General features: G+C 35.8%; 1 protein-coding gene across 1 annotated transcript; it reads right to left on the reverse strand.

Moving 5' to 3' along the window:
* Positions 1–441: 441 nt before the first annotated feature.
* On the reverse strand, positions 442–2,425 carry LOC143559730 (uncharacterized). Its single transcript, XM_077048216.1, has 4 exons — positions 2,022–2,425; positions 1,568–1,941; positions 918–1,459; positions 442–597 (listed from the first exon to the last, which is right to left on the reverse strand). The coding sequence occupies exons 1-4, from the start codon at positions 2,423–2,425 to the stop codon at positions 442–444; spliced, it is 1,476 nt and encodes a 491-aa protein (XP_076904331.1).
* Positions 2,426–20,991: the final 18,566 nt, after the last annotated feature.

A 20,991-nucleotide genomic window follows, 5' to 3' on the forward strand; every position in this document is an offset into this window, starting at 1 on the left:
GCTACGTTCCAAGTTCGAGGGATTTCGGTCCCATCCAACTTCTCCAACTTGTAGGCACCTTTGGATAGTACTTGTTTGATTTTATAAGGTCCCTCCCAAGTTGGGGCTAACTTGCCCGGAGGCTCCTGGCCGGAAGCCTCGTTATTGCGAAAGACAAAGTCTCCCGCATCGAACTTGCATTTTTGGACTCGTGAGTTGTAATATTTCTCAAGCTGTCGCTTATAATTGTGCTCGCGAATCAATGCTAGTTCTCTTCTTTCTTTCAACAGGTCTAGATTTATCCTGAGTTCGTGATCGTTGTCATCAATCAACAGAACCCTCGCGGATGGGATCCCGATCTCTGCGGGGATCATGGCTTCAGCGCCGTAGGTTAGGCTAAAGGGTGTCTCCAAATTACTGGAGTTCTTTTGGGTGTGGAAGGCCCAGAGTACATGGGGCAATTCATCCTCCCAACCCGTTCGTTTCGTCCCTAGCCTTGCCTTGATCCCTTCCTTGATAGTTCGGTTGATCCTTTCGACCTGACCATTTGCTTGTGGATGAGCTACGGATGTAAAGGTTTGAATGACTTGAAGTTCTTTCAACCATGCTTGCAATCCGCTATCAGCAAATTGGGTCCCGTTATCACTTACCAATTCTTGCGGGAGACCAAACCGACAAATGATTAATTCCCAAAGGAATTTTTTCACGCTTGAGGCCGTGATTGATGCAACCGGTTTGGCTTCTACCCATTTGGTAAAGTAATCAATGGCCACTATCAGGAACTTGACTCGTCCCGGAGTTTCTGGGAAAGGTCCCATAATATCAATAGCCCATTTTTGGAACGGCCATGCAGATGTAACTAGAATCAGTTCGTTCTTTGGACGCAGGGTGTTGGGAGCATAACGCTGGCATGAATCACACTTTCTGATTTCTTGTACGGCATCTAGGTGCATGCCGGGCCAATAATACCCTACATTTATAATCTTTGCAACTGTCATTCTCTGTCTCGCGTGTAACCCGCAAATGCCTTCGTGAATTTCTCGGATCAAATAATTTGCATCTTCTGCGTCTACACAACGTAGCAACGGACCAAGAAATGATCTCCGGTATAAGATACCGTCAGTCAACTGGTAATTCAGAGCTTTGTGCTTAATCTTCCGAGCCTCAGCCTTTCCTACTAGAAGTGCTCCGGAAGATAAGTACGCTTTGATGGGCGTCATCCATGATTCAACGCCGGTTTGAATTACCAGGACTTGATTTTGTGGAACGGATGGATGATCTAGAACTTCAACACGAATATCTTTGGCAAAATGCTCAAAATTCGTTGAAGCTAGCTTGCTAAGAGCGTCCGCCGATTTGTTCTCACTCCTCTTAATGTGAACGACATTGAAAGAGGAGAATTGGCATATCAAGACCCTTACTTGTGACAAATAAGAAGCCATGACATCGTTTTTGGCTTCATATGTTCCGTTTATTTGTCCTGAAATTAGCATAGAATCCACCCGTGCTTCCAAATGTTTCACCCCAAGCTTTTTCGCTATCCGCAGTCCTGCCAGGAAGGCTTCATATTCCGCCTCATTGTTGGTACTTTTGAAGTCCAATTTAATGGCGTATGTAAATTCATGCCCCTCAGGATTGACTAGCCTTAAGCCGGCACCTAACCCTTCGCTGCTTGAAGCTCCGTCCGTGAACAGTGACCAGACTTGTCCTTGTTCCGGAGGTGCTTGGGGTTGTTGTTCGATCAAACATTCTTGTTCTTTGTGTTGCGGGACATCTGTTACGAAGTCCACCAGCACTTGCCCTTTGATTGCCGGTCTTGGCTTATACTCGATCGAGTGTTCACCCAATTCGATGGCCCATTTTGCCAGTCGACCGGATAATTCAGGTTTACTCAACACGTTCTTGAGTTTGTATCCAGTTAACACATTGATGGGGTGACCCTGAAAATATCTGCGGAGCCGTCTGGCGGCATAAACCAGTGCTAACACCAACTTTTCCAACATCTAATATCTTGTTTCAGAGTCCGATAGTGTTCTACTGACGTAATAGATTGGAGTTTGAATATTTTCCTATCTGTCAATAGGACAGCCCCCACAGCAATGTCGGATGTCGACAAATATAGTGTTAACGGTTCACCCGCGTGAGGAGCCGTTAACGTGGGCAATTCCATTAAACACTTCTTGACTTCCTGAAATGCTTGTTCGGCTTCCGGAGTCCATCTGAATTGTGCCTTTTTGAGGCAGTTCCTCAATGTTGAAATGAACGGATAAGATTTAGCAGCGTGGTTTGCCAGAAACCTGTTTAATGCAACCAATCTCCCGTTAAGTGTTTGAACTTGCTTGAGGGAAGCGGGAGACGGCATACAGGCTATTGCTTGAACCTTGTCTGGGTTAGATTCGAAACCGGTGCCCGTAACGATTACCCCGACGAACTTTCCTTCTTCCATCCCGAAAGAACACTTTGCTGGATTCAGCTTCATATTGATGCTTCTCAAGGTTTCAAAAGTTTCCTCTATGTCCCTCAACATTTGGTCTTCTTCGATGCTTTTTATAATTAAATCATCCATATACACATCGAGATTTCGACTTATCTGACCCTTAAAGGCCTGGTCCATCAATCGTTGGTATGTGGCACCCGCATTTTTTAACCCGAAAGGCATCATTCTGTAACAGAATGTTCCTTGGTCAGTGCGGAACGCTGTCTTGTCTTCATCACTAGCTGCCATATGAATCTGGTGATACCCTTTGTAAGCATCGAGGAAGCACTTGAATTTGAAAGGGGCCACAGCATCCACCTATAAGTCGATCTCTAGAAGTGGGTAACAATCTTTCGGACATGCTTTGTTTAGATCTTTATAATCTATGCACATTCTCCACGTTCCGTTGCTTTTCGGAACAATTACTGGGTTTGCCACCCACGTTTGGTACTTAATTTCTCGTATAATTCCAGCGTGAAGAAGATCTTGCACTTGCTCATTCATGGCCTTCGTTTGTTCCGGGCCCATCTTTCATTTTTTTTGCACAATTGGGGTGATCAACGGATTTACCTTTAGCTTGTGTTCCGAAATGCTCCGCGGGACACCAGTCATGTCCGCGGGCTGCCACGCAAAAATGTCAATGTTCTTGGTCAATAATTGCTTTAAAAAGGTTCTCACTATCTCCGAGATAGCGGGTCCTATTGTAATTATCTGGTCCGGAAACTTCTTATTCAAAACCCATTTCTCAGGTTCGGTCCTCTGAGCCTATCTTGGGACCTTGCTTGGTTTTGAACTCTCGATTGTAAAACAATGTCGGTTTACATGAATTATCGCCACACCAGTGCGAGTTGGAACTCCTACTGCACCATGGGCTGTGGACGGATGGGCATTGAAGTCTCCGATCGTCTCTCGTCCCAAAATAATGTAATGCTTAGAAGTTGCTGGTAGGACCAAAAATTCAACTTCATCTGTTCTTGAACGTACTCCGTCACTTAGTGTGACCGAGAAGGTAATAACACCGCGTGGGTGCATTATCTCTCCCCCGAAACCAGAAACAGGAGCATGAATTGGTTGTGATCTTTCTTTGTCTTCTTCGTCCAATTGTTCGAAACACTGTTCGTACATAATGTCAGACGTGCTGCTTGTGTCAAAGAACACATATTGTGACCGGTAATGACCAAATTCGGCAGTAATTATCAGCGTGTTTTTGTTACACGGTCCCCCTTTAATCCGAGGAAAAATAACAGGCTCGTTCTTCCATTCTTCGTCTGAATTGTCTCTCCTTTTTCCTTTACCCGAATGTCTCCCCTGAATCATGTGGACATTCAGATCTTTGACTTGCCTTTTAGCTAGGCTCTGGCTGTCCTTTGCGGGAGGTTTGCCAGTCCCTGCTCTTACGCCCTTAACCAAATGTTCGAGCTTACCGTTTTTAACAGCTGCTTCAATTTCATTTCTGAGGGCTACACATTCATTCGTGTTGTGCACAATATCATTATGATATGAGCAGTGTTTCTTGTTATCAAGGAATGACTTCCGTGGTATTGGTTGAGGCTTCCGGAAAGTCAAATTCTCCGTGGTGAGAATTTCTGAGGGATTCTTTGATAACTGGGTCCAACTGTTAGGGGAACGAGCTGAAAAATTACGTTTACCTTTGTTACCGATCAATGACCTTGCATCAAAAGGCTTAGATGTTTCCGCACTTGGCTGAAGTCTTGACCATATTGGTCCTTTAGCCTGCCTGTTCGGTCTCGGAGTTTGAAACTCAATCCTCGGTGATTGCTTTTGACTACTGGAACTTAAAGTTTTCTCAGTTCTTGCAAACAACTTTGATGCCTTCATGATTTCGTCCCATGACTCGGGCATTCCATCTCTTCCTGTGAGAGTACGGATCAAGGCATCACTATGGACGTTCTTACAGAATGCTCCCCGTAGCATATCCTCGCTTACTCCTCCGATGTTAAGGCTCTCGTTAGTAAAACGAGTAATGAAGTCTTCAATAGACTAATTATTTCGCCTTGTAACATCTAGTATTTCCGAAGGGTCACGAGTATGTTTCTTTTGTTGACTAAAGTGCTGAGAGAATTTTGCTACAAAGTCTTTCCAACTTGTAATCTTTCCACATAGCAATTTCTCAAACCACTCCCGCGCCGCCCCGATGAATGTTAGTGCGAACATGTGACACCAATATGGAAGAGTCCAACCACTGACTCCTCCAACTGCTTCAAACCTTAACAGATGATCACTAGGATCAGTCATTCCATTATACGTTCCAACCAATGTTGGAATCTTTGCATTAATCGGGAATGGAGCTGTCGCGATGCTTGAAATAAATTTTTATTTATCTGTGAAAGATTCCGGGCGAAATGGTTTGGAAAAACCATACTCAGTATTGCTATGATACTCCGCATGGCGGACAACTGGGCGCGGATAGCTAGTCCCTCCGTACGAAGGGAGGCGACTATCTCCGCTGTAGTAACTACCATCCGGGTTATAAGTTGAGTCATATTCATCTAGGTCATCCTCAAAATATGGTACCCGCATATCTATGCGAGGACGAGGATGTAACCTCCGGATCTCTCCTACGTTCTGTTCCGGTGGCAGACTATATTGGATGTGACTTCCCCTTATGGGAGGAGAGATAAATCTCCTGGGAGGCTCATCATACGTCAGGGTACGGCCATGGAAACGTTCATTCCGGACCCGACGTTCATATTCCGCTTTCAAAATATCTTGTTGAATACGAAGCCATTCGTCCGGAGACAAAAGTCCTTCGGTTCTGAAGTAATGACGATGAGCTCTTCTTTGGTTAGAATCACCAGAATCTTCTTCCAAACCTAACTCCGACTGAGTTCGGTGGACTTCTCTTGTAATTCGTTCTAGATTCCTCAAGTTAGAACCTCCTGGGGCTGTGACATGCCCAGGTCAGTAGTTGGTGTAACAACATTCCCAACATCTACCAGAGTAGTATCTGCTAATGGGGTGAAGTGTCCCCTAGCCGCTGAACTACCTAAGGTAAAACCTCCAGGGTTCACGGCATCAGTACGCGGAGCAGAGTTTGTGATTCTAGCAAAAAAGGATGTTGCTCCTTCACGTGATTCAATATTGAGATCTCGTGAAGGTTGCGACTGATTCTCCGTCGGCCCTTTAGGTAATTGATTCATATCGTAAAGAAAACGAGGAGAAAAAGTTTTTCTGCTGTTCTAACAAAGACACGGATGACGCCAATGAAGAAACACGGATCCGCTCCCCAATTACGGGTCCTGGATCCAATGAGTCCACATGATAGTATACGGTTAACTGCCAATACGATATGAACACAATTCCCAAAGTCCAATGACGTGAATCCAGCAAAACAGAACATCGTGGGCTCGTTACGGGAAGGACAAGGTGGGGGGTTTTCCCATAACCATCTTCCGGCGTGAGAATAAGTACAATTCTTACAGAGATAAAGTACTTAAGTAAATTGAAAGAGTACAGTGGGAGTGAATGAATACCTCATGATGATTGAGAGAGTATTTATAGCCGAAGAGTATAGGGAAGTGATTGGGCCAGCTGTCCCTTTAGAAGATGCTTTCATAACCGCCTGGACACGCGTCCTCATATGACAGGTTCGACCTATACGTTGCATGTGCATGTATAACAACCTGGACACGTGTCGCTCCATTATTGGTTAACGGGGTAATATTGGCCAATTGCACGGTTATAACGACCTTGTCACGTGTCACTAGCTAATTGGCCGATGGATCACGTATTGCCCAATAAAGCATCTTGGCGAATCTTCTAGAAGGTAGTTGGTTATTGACAGCCGTCCCGGAGCATTACCTCGTGGTCATTTACGCGGAAAGGTATTCTTTCTTGCGGATGACTCTTGAGGGTGCCAGGATGCTTCCGCATGTGCTACGAGGGTGTTTCTTCCTTAGATGATCTATGCGGATGGTTCTTATGTCCCGCGGGTGCCTTGTGAGGGACTTCTGATTGACCCGCGGGTATTCCTTAAGGGTATTTGGGTCTTTTTGGTACCCTACCTCTATAATGTTGGAACTGGCTATTACATATATGTTATAGCCGCTTCTATAAGCTACTGTTTATGAATGAACATTTAGAATTAGACGCAACATAGTTTAGCCCATCACAAGTAAATGGATCAAATCGTCACTTCTAGAAAAACACATAATATGTGATTTTCACAATGAAATATAGATTCTTGACATGAGGTGGAATCAAACTTAATACATGACGAATGTAGGCCAAATAAGCCTACAATGACATTAAATTAGTTGGTACAATGAGTTGATGAAATTTATCCAAGCAAAAGAATGATCTATTTTGTGTTAGTATTGGTAAGTGGATGAATGAAGAAAATTGAAGGAAATATGGTCATATAAGTTTCAGTGACATTAGTTTAAAACTTTGATAGTGGGTCATATTTTATAATATAAGATATGTTGATTATTTATAAAAATTATTTAAAAAAAAAGTCAAACAATAGTCTCAACTCTCATGATCGAAGATGTTTGTAAAATAGGCATATTGAATTTTTATAAACCTAAATAATGTTATAGTCGAAATAATTCTAGTTGAGTTTATTTTTATTGGTGATCAAGAACCATTAAAAAAAACTTAATGTCATTAAATTTTTTTTCAAATATCAATTATATGTTTTAGAGCTTTTAATCAGAAGAAGAAAATTTGGATCCGTTGGCAAGTTTTCATGTAACGTAGGTGAGGAACATAACTAGTTATAGACAAATATAAATTTGTGTTAGATATGAGTGATAACTCACAATTATTGAATACACATTATACATTTGTTTACAAACATTATATACATTTAAAACGGATTAAAATTGATATTTTTATTTATAGTATAAACAAGATAAAATTATATCATGTTATTGGTAAGTGCTAAGTTACATATCATGATAAGGCACCTTATCCGACAAGTCAAAACATAGTACCATTGACGATATCCATTCAAGATTGTCAACCGACGTTTTGGGTTACCGGTTAGTATTTTTCATCTCATTTTGCTTTTTAATTAATAGTAGATCTATTATACTCTTACACTACTCCAAAGTCCAAACTTAATATACACTTATATTCATATTTGAACTCGGGATTTCTTATCTAAGAGACAAGAGCCTTACCTTTACCAAGAGGTTTAGTATCGTATAACCTTATACACATGCATAAGCGGATCCTAAAAAGTGTTATTTACTCTTTAATTATTGTAATTACTTTAACTGTAAATCTCTCTCGTTAATTATGTGACTTTACATACCGGTAATATTTGGATTTACATATAATATAAAAAATACATTTTAAAACGTTTGAAACATCTTCAATGTTAGGGGGTCAAGAATATACCACCTCAACATTGCTCGATCGTTGCACCCATAAACTACATGTTGGGTATGTGGGGGTTTAGGCTTGAATTAGTTAAAGACATGTTTATTGGGTTTGGTGAAGATTAACGACATGAAATACATTTGGGTCAACCTTACATCTCTTATTAGTGCCAGTTAATGTTTTTTTCTTATCTAAGCTAGAATCCATAATTTTGTCTATTTACATTTTACTTGTACTTTACATCTCTCATCATGAGATTAATGAGTTACTGGTTCAAGTTTGGCGGTCAGTATCATGAACACATTGCAAACTCCCAAGTGTACCACTTTCAAGGAAAACGGAGATATAAGGCTGCGAGGATATAGTGTTTTAATGTTTACATTCAGTACCATGAAGACGTTGCAAATCACATAAGCCATACATTACCTATTACTAAAGCTATGAGACAATTGGTGGACACATAAACAAAGGTCGCTCTTCACAAGTTGTCACAAATAACACATAGCATAATAACTCAAACCTAGGCTATGTTTAATGGTTTCATTAAGTGAATGAAAAAGTGTTGTGACGTCACTGCCACTGCCACGTAGGCAAGAGGACCTTCACTTTTCACACTCACTAATATGTGTAATGGTCTTATATAGATTCCACTTTTGTATTGGATAATGAAAATTAAAGGAAGAAACAAACATGATTCACGCCTTTGGATGAGGCCGGCCACAAAGAAAGGGCCACACCCCCACAGATGCGGTATGAGGGTGGGCATACATGGTGAAATAGCAGTTGGCATTAATCCATTGTACATTTAGGCATAACGTTAGCAAGAGAAAAACACAAGAATGAGTTATTTTCCAATAACTAGATCCCTACTCACTTTAGTTATCACTCTCGTACACATAATATTAAAGTTTATAATAAAAGAAAAGGTGTAATCACGCTTTTACATGTAAATATACATTTATTCCAATAACGAGGTCTTTTGTTTCGTAGCAACGTTTAAAAAGTAAAAAGAACATTAGAAATATAATATTAAATTTGTGTGCGTGTATAAAATAAGAGAGTAATAATTTGATTATGATACGTAACTTAAAATAATAGAGGACACGTTACATCTACTCAGCAAACTCATCCATTTCCACTCTTTAAGCCAATAATTTCATATAGATATAATTCACATAAAAATATTAAAATTAGTAAGCAATTGGTTGTCGTTCCCCAAAAGAAAAACAAATAAATTCAACTTATCTTTTAAGTGACTAACCATGGATCATACCAAGTACTAACAAATCATTGGCCAATCTAATTATACCTGTTTCTCATATATCAGAGATCACTCATTGACCCAGGCTCACCCCCCTTATTTTTCTTCCTTTTTTTTGTTACAGGACTCAAATAAAAAACATTCAAGTCTTTTGCAAGACTAACTTCTATAAAGTAAATGAAAATTTATAAAACAATAAAGTACTTTTTTCAGTTTTTGTATAGGTGTTATCAAGCTACTTTTTATATGAATTAAACATAACCTTTTCATGTGAGTTCTAACCAACTGTTAAGTGTCAATTATTTTATTTTATTTAATTAAATCTATCTGTCAATATGCCTATTTAAATTCTTGTATATCGGGTTATCGTTGTCAACAATACCTTGTTTCATGAAAAACTTCAAATGTACAAGACTTTGTTATTACATGATAGTTATATAAGATATATGTTTTTTAAGGACAAATTCTGATAACTGAGAGGCCACTGACAAACCTGATCATTTTCATTCCACACCCTAGGAGGAAACTCAACTAGAGATGGGAAAACCCAATAACTCAACTTAAGCCCCCTATTTTTTGTCTCAACTCAAGACTATCTCCTTTTAAATTTAAGTCTTTTGGTGTCTCACTCTAACCAATTAAACTAGAGATCATTGTCATATAAAATATACGTAATACGAGAGTCAAAGTTTAGTTTATACAAGTATACAATACAAGTAACAACATCGGCAATGTTTATAACCTTTTTATTTTTAGTTAAGCGTCTAGACACATTAGTTTAAGGAGAAACATGATTTATCATACTTCCGTTGTTTGTTTTCTAAGACACTCGAAACCTGATTAACCCATTCCGAAAAAACCCAAACACGAAAAACTCGTGAGAGATTCGGGTCGAGTTTCGGTCAAGTTTTAAAACTTTGAAACCCAAAGAATCTGACCCAAAAAACGAACCCGAAGAGCACCCCTAGTTAGAATAGTTTGATTAATTATACAATAGTGAATCACAAATATAAGTTATTAAGACTATCTCTAATACTACATGCACCCTTAGCTGCCATGTCATATGCCACACAATGTCGTTACAAATCACTAAAAACCTTAATTTTATCTCTAGTTATACAAATATCTTTACCTTCCTTAATTTCCACCTCATCACAAACCTATTACATAAAATATTTAAATGAAATCTTTTTTTTGTTTTTGTTTTTTGTTTTGGGCCTATCTCATTGCATGAATCGAAACAAACTCATGCCCTTATACAAGGACGTCTCACCTAAAGGCTTCTTTAAACAGATAAACTACACATAAAGACCTCCATTGCATGAACCGAAATAAACTCATGCCCTTATACAAGAGAGTCTGCAACTAAAACTGAAGCATCCATGTAACCATGTTTAATACTTTAGATTTTTTGGCTATTCAATCCACCACTTGTGGTCTAGTAGTATGAGGACTTGGGTTATTTAGTAGAGACTCAAGTTTGATCGCACGTGTGTCACTTTTGGTGGATTATTAAAAGATTTGAGCTAGACCGCGTGAAGTTGTCAGTTCGAATCTCGAGCCTGGTTTTCGTCTCACCGTGTGTTACGCCATAAATTTATGCTCTTGTGGCAACATAACGACTGTCACATGACAGTAGGTGGATTAGTTTTTCGAGGACGCCCAAGTCAAACTTTAAAGTCAGTATAGACCAAATTAATACAACATAATCGATCGGAATGAGACAATGAATTTCTTCAATTTACTACAGCCAAAACATAAGAATAAGAAAGTCGTCGACCTTTTCTTTATATATATACTAGCTTTTAGCCCGCGTGTTACGCGAGTTACTTTTAGGTTTTTTTAATAATTGTTATTTTTAATTATTGTTTATGTGTATTTTTCACATAGGATGTGTTCAGGTATTAAACTTAAATGTTACATGAACTTATAAAATATGTTATATTTATTAGCGAATTTTCGTCTTAATATAAAAGAATACATAAAGAAATTTATATGGTATGTGTTATTTTCGTTTGTATTGAGTTGCTACGATTTATTGGTAATATAGAACGTATATGTTGTTTAATGGATCACCAAAAATGGGATCTCATGTGTTTGTCAATTAATGTAGCCCAACATTTTGCTTTTTGTTGTTTAAAATATGTATTTTGTGCTTGATAATGAATTAAGCTTTTAATAAATTGATGTATTTGAATTTCTATAGGCCAATTCTAGTTTCACGTCTATCTGAAATGGGTACGTCATGTGTTATCATTTCATTTTTGGGTGAATTATTAATTTATTATATTTTTTCTAGTAGGATGTTTAGTTTGTGATTTTCTTGTTATTTTGTATGTATTTGTTGTATTTATAGATTTTGTAGTTTAGTTATTGTTGTGTTTAAATAGAACATTTAATTTGTTAATTAGTTTTTATTCTTATCAAATATAATAGAAGTTATATTAGTTTAGGAATTATATTAAGGGATATTGGTTTTTAATACTTCCAACTTTTACTCATTGGACGATAACACTCTCAACTAACGATTTGTCTCCCACCACTCTCAACTTTCACACTGTTTGTTTCTGGCACTCCCGAACCTAACGGAACACTAACCCCGTTAGTTTCTTGATGACATAGAACTTTTTGATTATTAATAAAAAGTAGGTTGTGGGTCCCACACCATCTCATTTCTTCAACATAAAACATCAACAACCTCCATTCCGGGGACCTCGTTTTTCGATGAATTTGATTTTTCCTGTTACCTCATCTTTTGACAATGGATATGGTGTAGATGTATAGAAAGACAAAGGAGATCATGGAGACTATGCACCGGTGGAGAGATATTGAAGATGGTGCTCGCCGGAAATTTGCAACTCGTTATTCCGGCAAGCAGACGATTCCGGAAGTTGGTTGGCTGAGACACTGGTAGTGGCGGAGGGGTGGGGGTTGTGATTTTTGTGGTGGTGGGCGATGAAATGATGGATATGGTGCTCGCTGGAAACCTGCAACTCATTTTTTTCAGCGAGCAAAGGATTACCTTGAATTGTTGCTCTATTTTAAACAGTGGAACTCGACGGAAAAACAAAGAGGCAGCGACAACCACATTTGAGTTTGGGATTTTGACCAACACCTACCTCATTTGAGTTTGGGATTTTGATTGTCAGTGATGGAGGCCAGTGGTGGTGAAGGTAATGAGGCTGGCGGTGGTGGTGAAGGTGTCGATAGAGGCCAAAAGTGGTGGAGGTATGTGGTGGTGGTGTTATGGTGTAGACGGTGGTGGTGTTTGTGTGTGTGTGTATACACATATATATAATATTTGTTGTTAGGTTTTTCTTATATTTAAATAAGGTATTTTCCACATAGCATGTCACATCAGCAAAAACATGTCACGTCAACAAAAAACTAACGGAGTTAGGGTCCGTTAAGTTCGGGAGTGATATAAGAAAATAAGTTACAAGTTGGGAGTGGTGAGAAACAAATTGTTAGTTGGGAGTGTTATTGAGTGAAAGTTTTGAGTATTAAAAACCAATATCCCTTATATCAATGAAAATTTTATGATCATATGTAAAAACTAAGATTTTAAAATTTTATTTTTTATTAATAATGTATACGTTTTTAATATTTAATACATAAATTTTTGTATTATGAAGTTTTGTCTATTTATTTTTTTATATATATTTTAAAATGGGTAATAATTGGAAGTCTTCATTTGAAAGTGACGCTATAATGATAATAAACCGTCCTGAGAAACTTTTTTCTCGCATTCTTTATCAAATCCTTCGTTACATCTAACAATTATAAAACCTAAGTTAATATTCCCCTTAATTAGGACGAATTTTGTTGCTAAGTGAAAGTTTTGTAGGTTCTAGTATTGTTAATTAGAGCTTGTAAATGTAGAAAGTTTTCAAAAAGTGTGTATATAAATTTATCTATAGTTACTACTCTAAAAATATACGCTATTCTAGATGTATTTTCAATCAGCTTACATGCTAATTTAAGCCTGTAAAAGAACCGAACATTAACGAACTATTCGGCTGGAAGTTCATCTTCGTTTATTTAAAAAACGAACAAAAATGAACATGCATTTTGGTTGTTCATTTATGTTCGTGAGAATCCGGTTACGTTCGTTAATTTATGTTCGTTTATGTTTTATAAACATCTAAGTCGTTATATATACATATAAATATGAAAATAAAAAGGGCTCGTTAAAATGAATGAGGTAAATTTAAGCCACTAATTTAGATGTGTTTTCTGGATAAATTGTGATGTATTAGGCTTGTTCATTTTCATTGTAAACTGTTCATTTAGATTTAAAATGAACGAACATGAATTCACACGGACATGTCCTTATTTTTTATGAACGAACATGAAAAAGTAATGATAAGGTACCTCGGAATACCAAGGATTCCATTCTGCCAACGGCTAGTGTTTCCTATTTTTTGAAAGACGAAGCTAAATATTTTGGTCTAAATGTAAACAAAATATGTAACCTCCATTATGACTTAATCTCAATCAAATACACTTTTTATTAACATTTGATCGTTTATGATTTATGACCCGCATCAATTAAGAAATAAACCAACATCTTAAAATTTAACTTTATGAACTTGTTGTATTGATGCATGAATATATTTATTCCAGAATTAACCTTGTTTTCAACATGCTTGATATATGATAATAAAATATCAGTAAGTTGATACTTGCTACCTAAAACAACATCAGTAATGTTCTTGAAATAATATTTTTTTAATCATGTCAAATGCTTCAACATTTGAGATTCTTTTGCAATAGAAAGTTGGTATTACCTACAAGTGATTATTTTCTTTTTAGATTTTTAATAAACAGATTATGGTAGTGATCATACTATTGTTGTAACAAAAATAATTATCAAAGGTAAAACAAAGTTGCATACCTTTTCTTTTTACCTAATTATAGAAACTTCATTCTCGTCTCATAAAACATGTCTTGTCTCCCAAAAATGTATTCTTTGCTTATTTTTGACGAACTTCGCCGAAGATAAAACACACACTACAATTAATAAAAGATTAATGTAAAAATGGTTTTAACTACATATTACCAACATACAAAGGCACACACATACCCAAGAGCACATCATAAAAACATAGTACATATATAGTAGAAACAACTGACATTGAATGTAGTACCAACACACTCTCATAAGATTGCTACTAAAAAGAAATAGCACGTAACTCATGTTGCAAGAACAATTCTTTGGTTATAATATGCGAAGTTATATTATTTCTTTATTTATGTGCAAAACTGCAGCTAACACCTTCGTTCAATTTAGATACTTAAACTTACAAATAAGTAAAACATGTAGTAATATTGAGTTGAAAGTAAAGTTTCAAACACCAAAAATATCGTTATCTAAAAAATATATGGTTAAACAAAACCATATAAATCCAAAAGTCAAACAAACATAAGTGAAAAAAAAAACGTTGCAAATTAAATAAGCATCTAAATTAAAGTGAGTTCCGAATAGCAAATGAATCAGGAGATTAAACAATTTACAAATCCTTAAAATAAGTTATATCCAATATGCATAAAAGAAATTATTTAACCATGAAACCCAAAGTTTACTCGAATACCCCACTGAAGTACTTAAGTAATTAAAACTAATCAGCATGAATTAAATTTTAAAAATAACTGTCTGATCATTAAAGTCAAACTCCACCAGAATACTCTACTGAGGTGTTTAGCCCAAAACATTAAAGCTACCATATTCAATAACCTGATACTTTAACTTTGAAAGTAAACAAAATCTAATTCACTTCAGCTTGAAGCCTCTGATTTAAATTAAACATAAATTTGTAAATCACAATTTTGGAGTTTATCAGTAAAGCATCTAACATAAAATCAAGACGAATCTAGATGTGGTCAAACCTATAGAAACAAAGATTAATAGTTGTAAAACGTAATATTTGTAGCAATCAGATCTTTTAACATCGATGAATAGCAGTGATGGCTTTCTTCTAGACCAATTAGAGTTCCATTGTAACAAACCGCTCCAATCATATACAAAAAAATAATAACAACAACAACAACAACAATAACAATAAATGTACATGATTTAGAAGGGTGTAAAGTTCCAGCAACTTATCCAGTCATGATTTTGTTATCGGGATCATAAACCTCAAATGGTCTTTAATAACTAACAAAGACATAACAAAAAATAACCCTAATCAGAACACTAACGGAAATAACATTTTGAAATTAAATACAATAATAATAATATATATCATAAGACCTTAAAAAAAATTAGCGAACAAACGTAATTAATAAAGAATAATGAATCTTTAATAGTTAACAAAGACCGATCTTAAATATAGTGCAAAAGCCAATAAATTTTAGGTATACATATAGATTAGGGGCAATGATACAACTTACTTATTGAATTCATTTGAAATTAGCATAATAAGAAAAAGACGCCTGCAAAAAAAAAGGATTCAAAATTGGTGCGCAATTAATGTGTTGATGAAGCGATGAAATCGCACCATGGAATCGTTGATTGAAAAGTAAGGTTTTGCAATTGTGAAGATAGAGAAAGACTTTCAATCCACCATGACCTTCACTCAGTCTTCTCCATGTTTCAATCCACACTAGCGATAAGGTGGGTGTGAGCAACGTCTTGCAGGCAGAGGAAAGAGGAGAATGTTAAGATGAGTTGTTATGACCCATGGGCTATTCGGGTTTCATTAGAAGCCCCATACCCATCAAAGTGGTTCAGACACATAAAAATACTTCATTTACAAATGTAGCAATCTGGTGGCTTGAGAGGGGGCGAGGAGTGACCAGAGCACGACACGTAGGATATTAAAGGTTTCGTTCGTATTATGGGATTATTTTTTATTACTCGTTTCTAATACATATATATATATATATATATATTTGATTTTAATTTTATGTATTGTAAGGAAGTTAAAAATTATATACTTAGGATTTGATGATGAAAATTGTTTCACAGATAAGTTAGATGTTATAACCCGGTTTAAAAGTTATATGGGTTTGGTAAAACCCATGGCCCGCTTCTTTTTTTTAATATAAATTTCTTAATTATAAATCAGGGTAAAGTTAAAAATACAAAGTACAACAAAAATGAGAATGGTGAAAAGGAATCAAACCCATTGATCTTAAATTTGGATGGTGAAAATTAATTTAAAAATAAAAATTGATGAAAAGGGCATGAAGGTAAAAACCAACTTATGATAACTTTCTCTCTCCACATGCAAGACACATGCCAAATCCTCCATAATTTTAAAACGTCTATAACTTTTTCACACGTTTTTTTATCTTCAATATGAATATCATATTGTTATTTAAAAATAAAATAAAAATAGTGGGTTTTTTATATTATGTTATTTGGTTGTCTATTGTGTTTTTTAATTGAGTTTATATGCATTGTGTTATAGATTTTGGTCATTGTGTTTTTCAATTGTTACTCATATTAAAGATAAAAATTAAAACAAATATTACGTCATTGTGTCTTTATGATCAACATCTGTCTTTCTACTTGTCATTGTGTTATAGTCATTGTCTTCAACATTGACTTAATTTGATAAAAATAGTGTAATGTTCAATGTATATTACGTTCAAGTCATTGTGTAATATGTAGTTTTCATTGTGTTTTACGTTTAAGGTCATTGTGTTATATGTTTTCATTATTGTGTTTTATGTTTTAGGTTAACGTGTAATATGTATTCATCATTGTGTTTAGTATTAGATAATTTGTAGGTATTTTCATTACATTTACATGTTATTATTACACAATGGTGTTATTAGTATTTAAAAATAAAATAAAATGATGAGATAAAAGACACAATGGCGAAAAACACAATAACAAACAGAAAGACATAATGACGAAAAAACAAATGGTAAGCAAAAAGACACAATGGTGTATTTTTTTTTATTTTTATATAACAAAATCATACTCATATTAAAGAAAAAACATTTTTTTATTCGGGTAGGGGTAGTGGTCCAGGTGGCGGCCTAGGTGGCTCGCGAAGACCACTACACCCATCATGTGATCAGGGGCGCAGACGAGTGGGGTGGTCGGGACCGCGGGCCGTAATAGCTGTTGAATGTGTGGTTTGAATGGTCAAACTAGCCGTTGGGGCTAGTTTGTGGGTTTAATATATATATATATATATATATATATATATATATATATATATATATATATATTACCTATAAATACAAATCCACACACATCATTTTAATAAAAACTCAATCCATTCTCTCTTATTCTCTTTAAAAACCACACTTTCCCTCTACCAAAACTTCATTTTCTCTCCATATTTATAAATGGCATCGTCGTCATCGTCTTCCAATTCTTCCGAAGAAGACGAACTCATTTTTCAAGAGGTTCAAATGACGATAAACTTTTTGATAGATCGAAAATGCCCCCGAGCCCCATTATTCCGGCAACCATGTATTCATGATCGAAAGACCGCTAACGAAACTTTGATACGTCACTATTTTAGTCCCAATCCCACATATGGTGAGGATAGTGTTAGAACCCGTTTTGGAATGACTAGATGATTATTCATACGTCTAGCAAATGACTTGCCGGGGCACTTTGAGTATTTTCAACAAAGGGATGATGCTAGAGTTAAGCCCGTGTTCACGGCTACTCAAAAAATTACCGCCGCTCTTCGGCAACTAGCGTATGGTGTTGGCTCGGACATGTTGGACGAGTATCTACAAATGGCTAAAAAGACCGGACGCGATGCGCTTAACCACTTTTGTAGAGGTATATAGTTTTAATATAATTTTATTATTTACGTTTGTTTATATATTTTTAAATATTTAGATAACTTATATAAATTTAATAATTATATTTAGGGGTCATATCGTTATACAAGCGGAGATACTTACGTAGGCCAACAATGTATGATATCGAACGCATATAAGAGGTGAACAGTGAAAATCATGGTTTCCCCGGGATGCTCGGTAGCCTTGATTGTATGCATGTTGGTTGGGCTATGTGTCCTACTGCTTGGCGAGGCCAATTCCATCGAGGTGATCACCCCGACCCTAATATTGTACTTGAGGCGGTGGCGTCACAGGATCTTTGGTTTTGGCATGCGTTCTTTGGGGTTGTCGCGTCTAATAATAACCTCAATATTATCGATCAATCACCGATAATCGATGACCTTATTGACGGGGTTGAACCCCCTCATGGTTTTTTTTTTTTGCAAATGGAGAACATTTCAAGTACGGGTACTACCTCGTTTGTCACAGCCCGACCAAAGGCGGCGGAACGTGCCGGGGTGCAACCGATTGCCCAAATACACAAGACACTATTTAAAGTGACAATATTTAATCAACTCATTTTATTTTATAAATCAATAAACAACACATCTCGTTCATATAAACAAATATGAAAACAAGTAGCAATCATATTGTTCGTTTTACTAATACCCTAATAGTCTTGGTAACGTTTTCGTCAAGTCCTTGAGTCAACAAAAGTCAAACCTGTAACATTTCATAAAATAAAGTTTGTCAACACAAAGGTTTGTGAGCAATTCATAAGTTTAAGCATATAAGTATATAATAATAAAAAGCCACAAAACTTGTATACAAAACAATAAATAAAAGCAACAATATGGATAATATGAGATCGCTAACACATTAACGACACCTACCATAAGAGAATACCAGATGGTTCAAGATTTGTATATGAGGTCGTTAATAAAAATACATTAACGGCACCGTCTATAAGAGAATACCAAATAGATTCAGATTTTATGAGGTCGTTAATAAGAATACATTAACGGCACCGTGCTATAAGAGAATACCAGATAGTTCACGGATTTATGAATCAACCAACCAAAAGCCGTAAACACATAAGCACATATGCATATAAGTATAGAACACCAAATCGAGCATTTATTTAAGTAAGTATACAATCACGTTTATGGGTTTAAAATTTTAATAAATAAAGCATTTAGTTTGATAAGTATGAAATGTCACCCCAAAACAAAAAATGGAAAACGGGGTATGAAAGTACTCACCTCGATTGATGAATTGAGAAACTAATAAATGATCGACATATAGAAATCTTGTGAACGAAACGAACAAATCCGACTTGAAAGCTAATTGAAAAAGAATAAATAATACATTAATGAACTTGAACTTTAGTTGAAACTACATTGGAAACATTGAACGAGGAGGTTCGATCGTTAATCAGGTTACCAGTTAATTTGTTAACGATTAAGGACTCGTACTTAATTGATAATTTAAAATAAAATAATATTATTTTATTGGGTTTTTAAATAACTAACCTTGGTCTTAACCCGAAACAAGATCCGAACCGAAAACCAAACTTTCGTTTAAAGACTTTATTGTTGACTTTTGAATGTAAAACTTAAGTATCATCAATTATAAATTATTATACAAGTTCTTTGATGTTTGGGCATGTGGTAACCATACTTGGACTTATTCCAAGATAAAAACCAAACCAAACCAAACTACACCGAGGTCACTCTCTTAAGACACACAAGTGTATTTCTAGCCATCAAGACTTGTATATTTCTTTAAAAATACTTTATAAACTGATTTTAATTATTTTCTCAAAGTACTTGGAATGTTGAATCCAACTTGATCTCATAACAAAGTTTGGACCGACAAAACCGAACACCTGCTTAACGGATGTTGTTAGTTCTAAAACAATATAACTACATACTTGGTTAAGTCTTCTTCAATTTTATTGAGTTATCTCATAACATTAATTATTTTGGAAGTAGACTACCAGTTACCAAGACCCGAACAAACAACCCGAACACTCGTTAAAACCCGCTTTAGTATCTATATTAATAAAGGGACTTGCATTCTTGCATTTTTACCCACCTATTACTTAACATAGGTTGAGTAAAATTAAGGGCTAGATACTTTACCCGGTTTCGTGCAAACTTATATTTTTAAAGGACAATTATTATAATTTCTTAAATATTTACATTTTAAACCTTAAACTTTAAATTGTTTGTATTGTTATCATTTACTTTATTTAAAGACTTCCTAGACCACTTTTCTAATACAAGACTTCTTTCCTTTCAGGCTTCGTTCGTTAAACCCGTCATTCCGGTTAATCTTCAAATCACCAATCTTTCAAGTTTATTAATTGAATGTGAGTACTTTTCATTCCCTGTTTTACTATCTTTAGTTTTAGGGGTGATATTGCATACCTATTCAAACTAAATGTTTTATACTTGAGTCTTAAACCACAAACCTTACCGTATACTTTACTTAAATAAATGCTCGATTTGGTGTTATATGCTTACATGCTTAATTGCTAATGTGTTTACCACTTTTGGTTGGTTGATTCATCAATCCGAGTATATTTGCATCCCCTTATAGATAGGTGTCGTTAATGTATTCTTATTAACGATTTCATAACAATACGAGAGTATTTGGCATCCCCTTATAGAAAGGTGTCGTTAATGTATTCTTATTAACAATTTCATTATTTAAATTGTTGCTATTATTTATTGTTTTATATACAAGTTGTGGAATTTCATATTATATACTTATTGTTCAAAATTATGAAATTGCTCACCAACCTCCTGTTGACAAAGTTTATTTTATGCAATGTTACAGGTTTGGTAACTTCTTGAACGAAGAATTGAGGAACAAAGCTTGTTTTAAGACCACTAAGAAATTAGACGAATAAGCAATATATATTTGTTTATGTGTGTTCAATTCGTTTTGTACGAACAAGATGTGTTGTTTATTGATTTATGAAATTAATGAGTTGATTAAATATTGTCACTTAATAGTGTCATAGTGTTCTTGAGCAATCCGTTGCACCCCGGCATGTAACGCTGCCTTTGGTCGGGGTGTGACAAAAATTTTGGGAAAAACTAAGGCTATGCGCGAAATGGAACGGGGCACCCACCGTTCCGGTCGCTCGACGAGCCGGCTC

This window comes from Bidens hawaiensis, unplaced genomic scaffold (assembly GCF_021521415.1).
Source record: "Bidens hawaiensis isolate Kalapana, Puna unplaced genomic scaffold, B.hawaiensis_p1.1 tig00020028_1, whole genome shotgun sequence".
NCBI classification, from domain to species: Eukaryota; Viridiplantae; Streptophyta; class Magnoliopsida; order Asterales; family Asteraceae; genus Bidens; species Bidens hawaiensis.

Coding starts and splice junctions, on each gene's coding strand:
- LOC143559730 (XM_077048216.1), bottom strand. CDS start 2,425: ATGGAAGAAGGAAAGTTCGTCGGGGTAATCGTTACGGGCACCGGTTTC. Junction 1,460..1,567: donor CATTAAATTGGACTTCAAAA/GTACCAACAATG, acceptor TGCTAATTTCAG/GACAAATAAACGGAACATAT. Junction 598..917: donor CCGGCATGCACCTAGATGCC/GTACAAGAAATC, acceptor ATTTGCTGATAG/CGGATTGCAAGCATGGTTGA.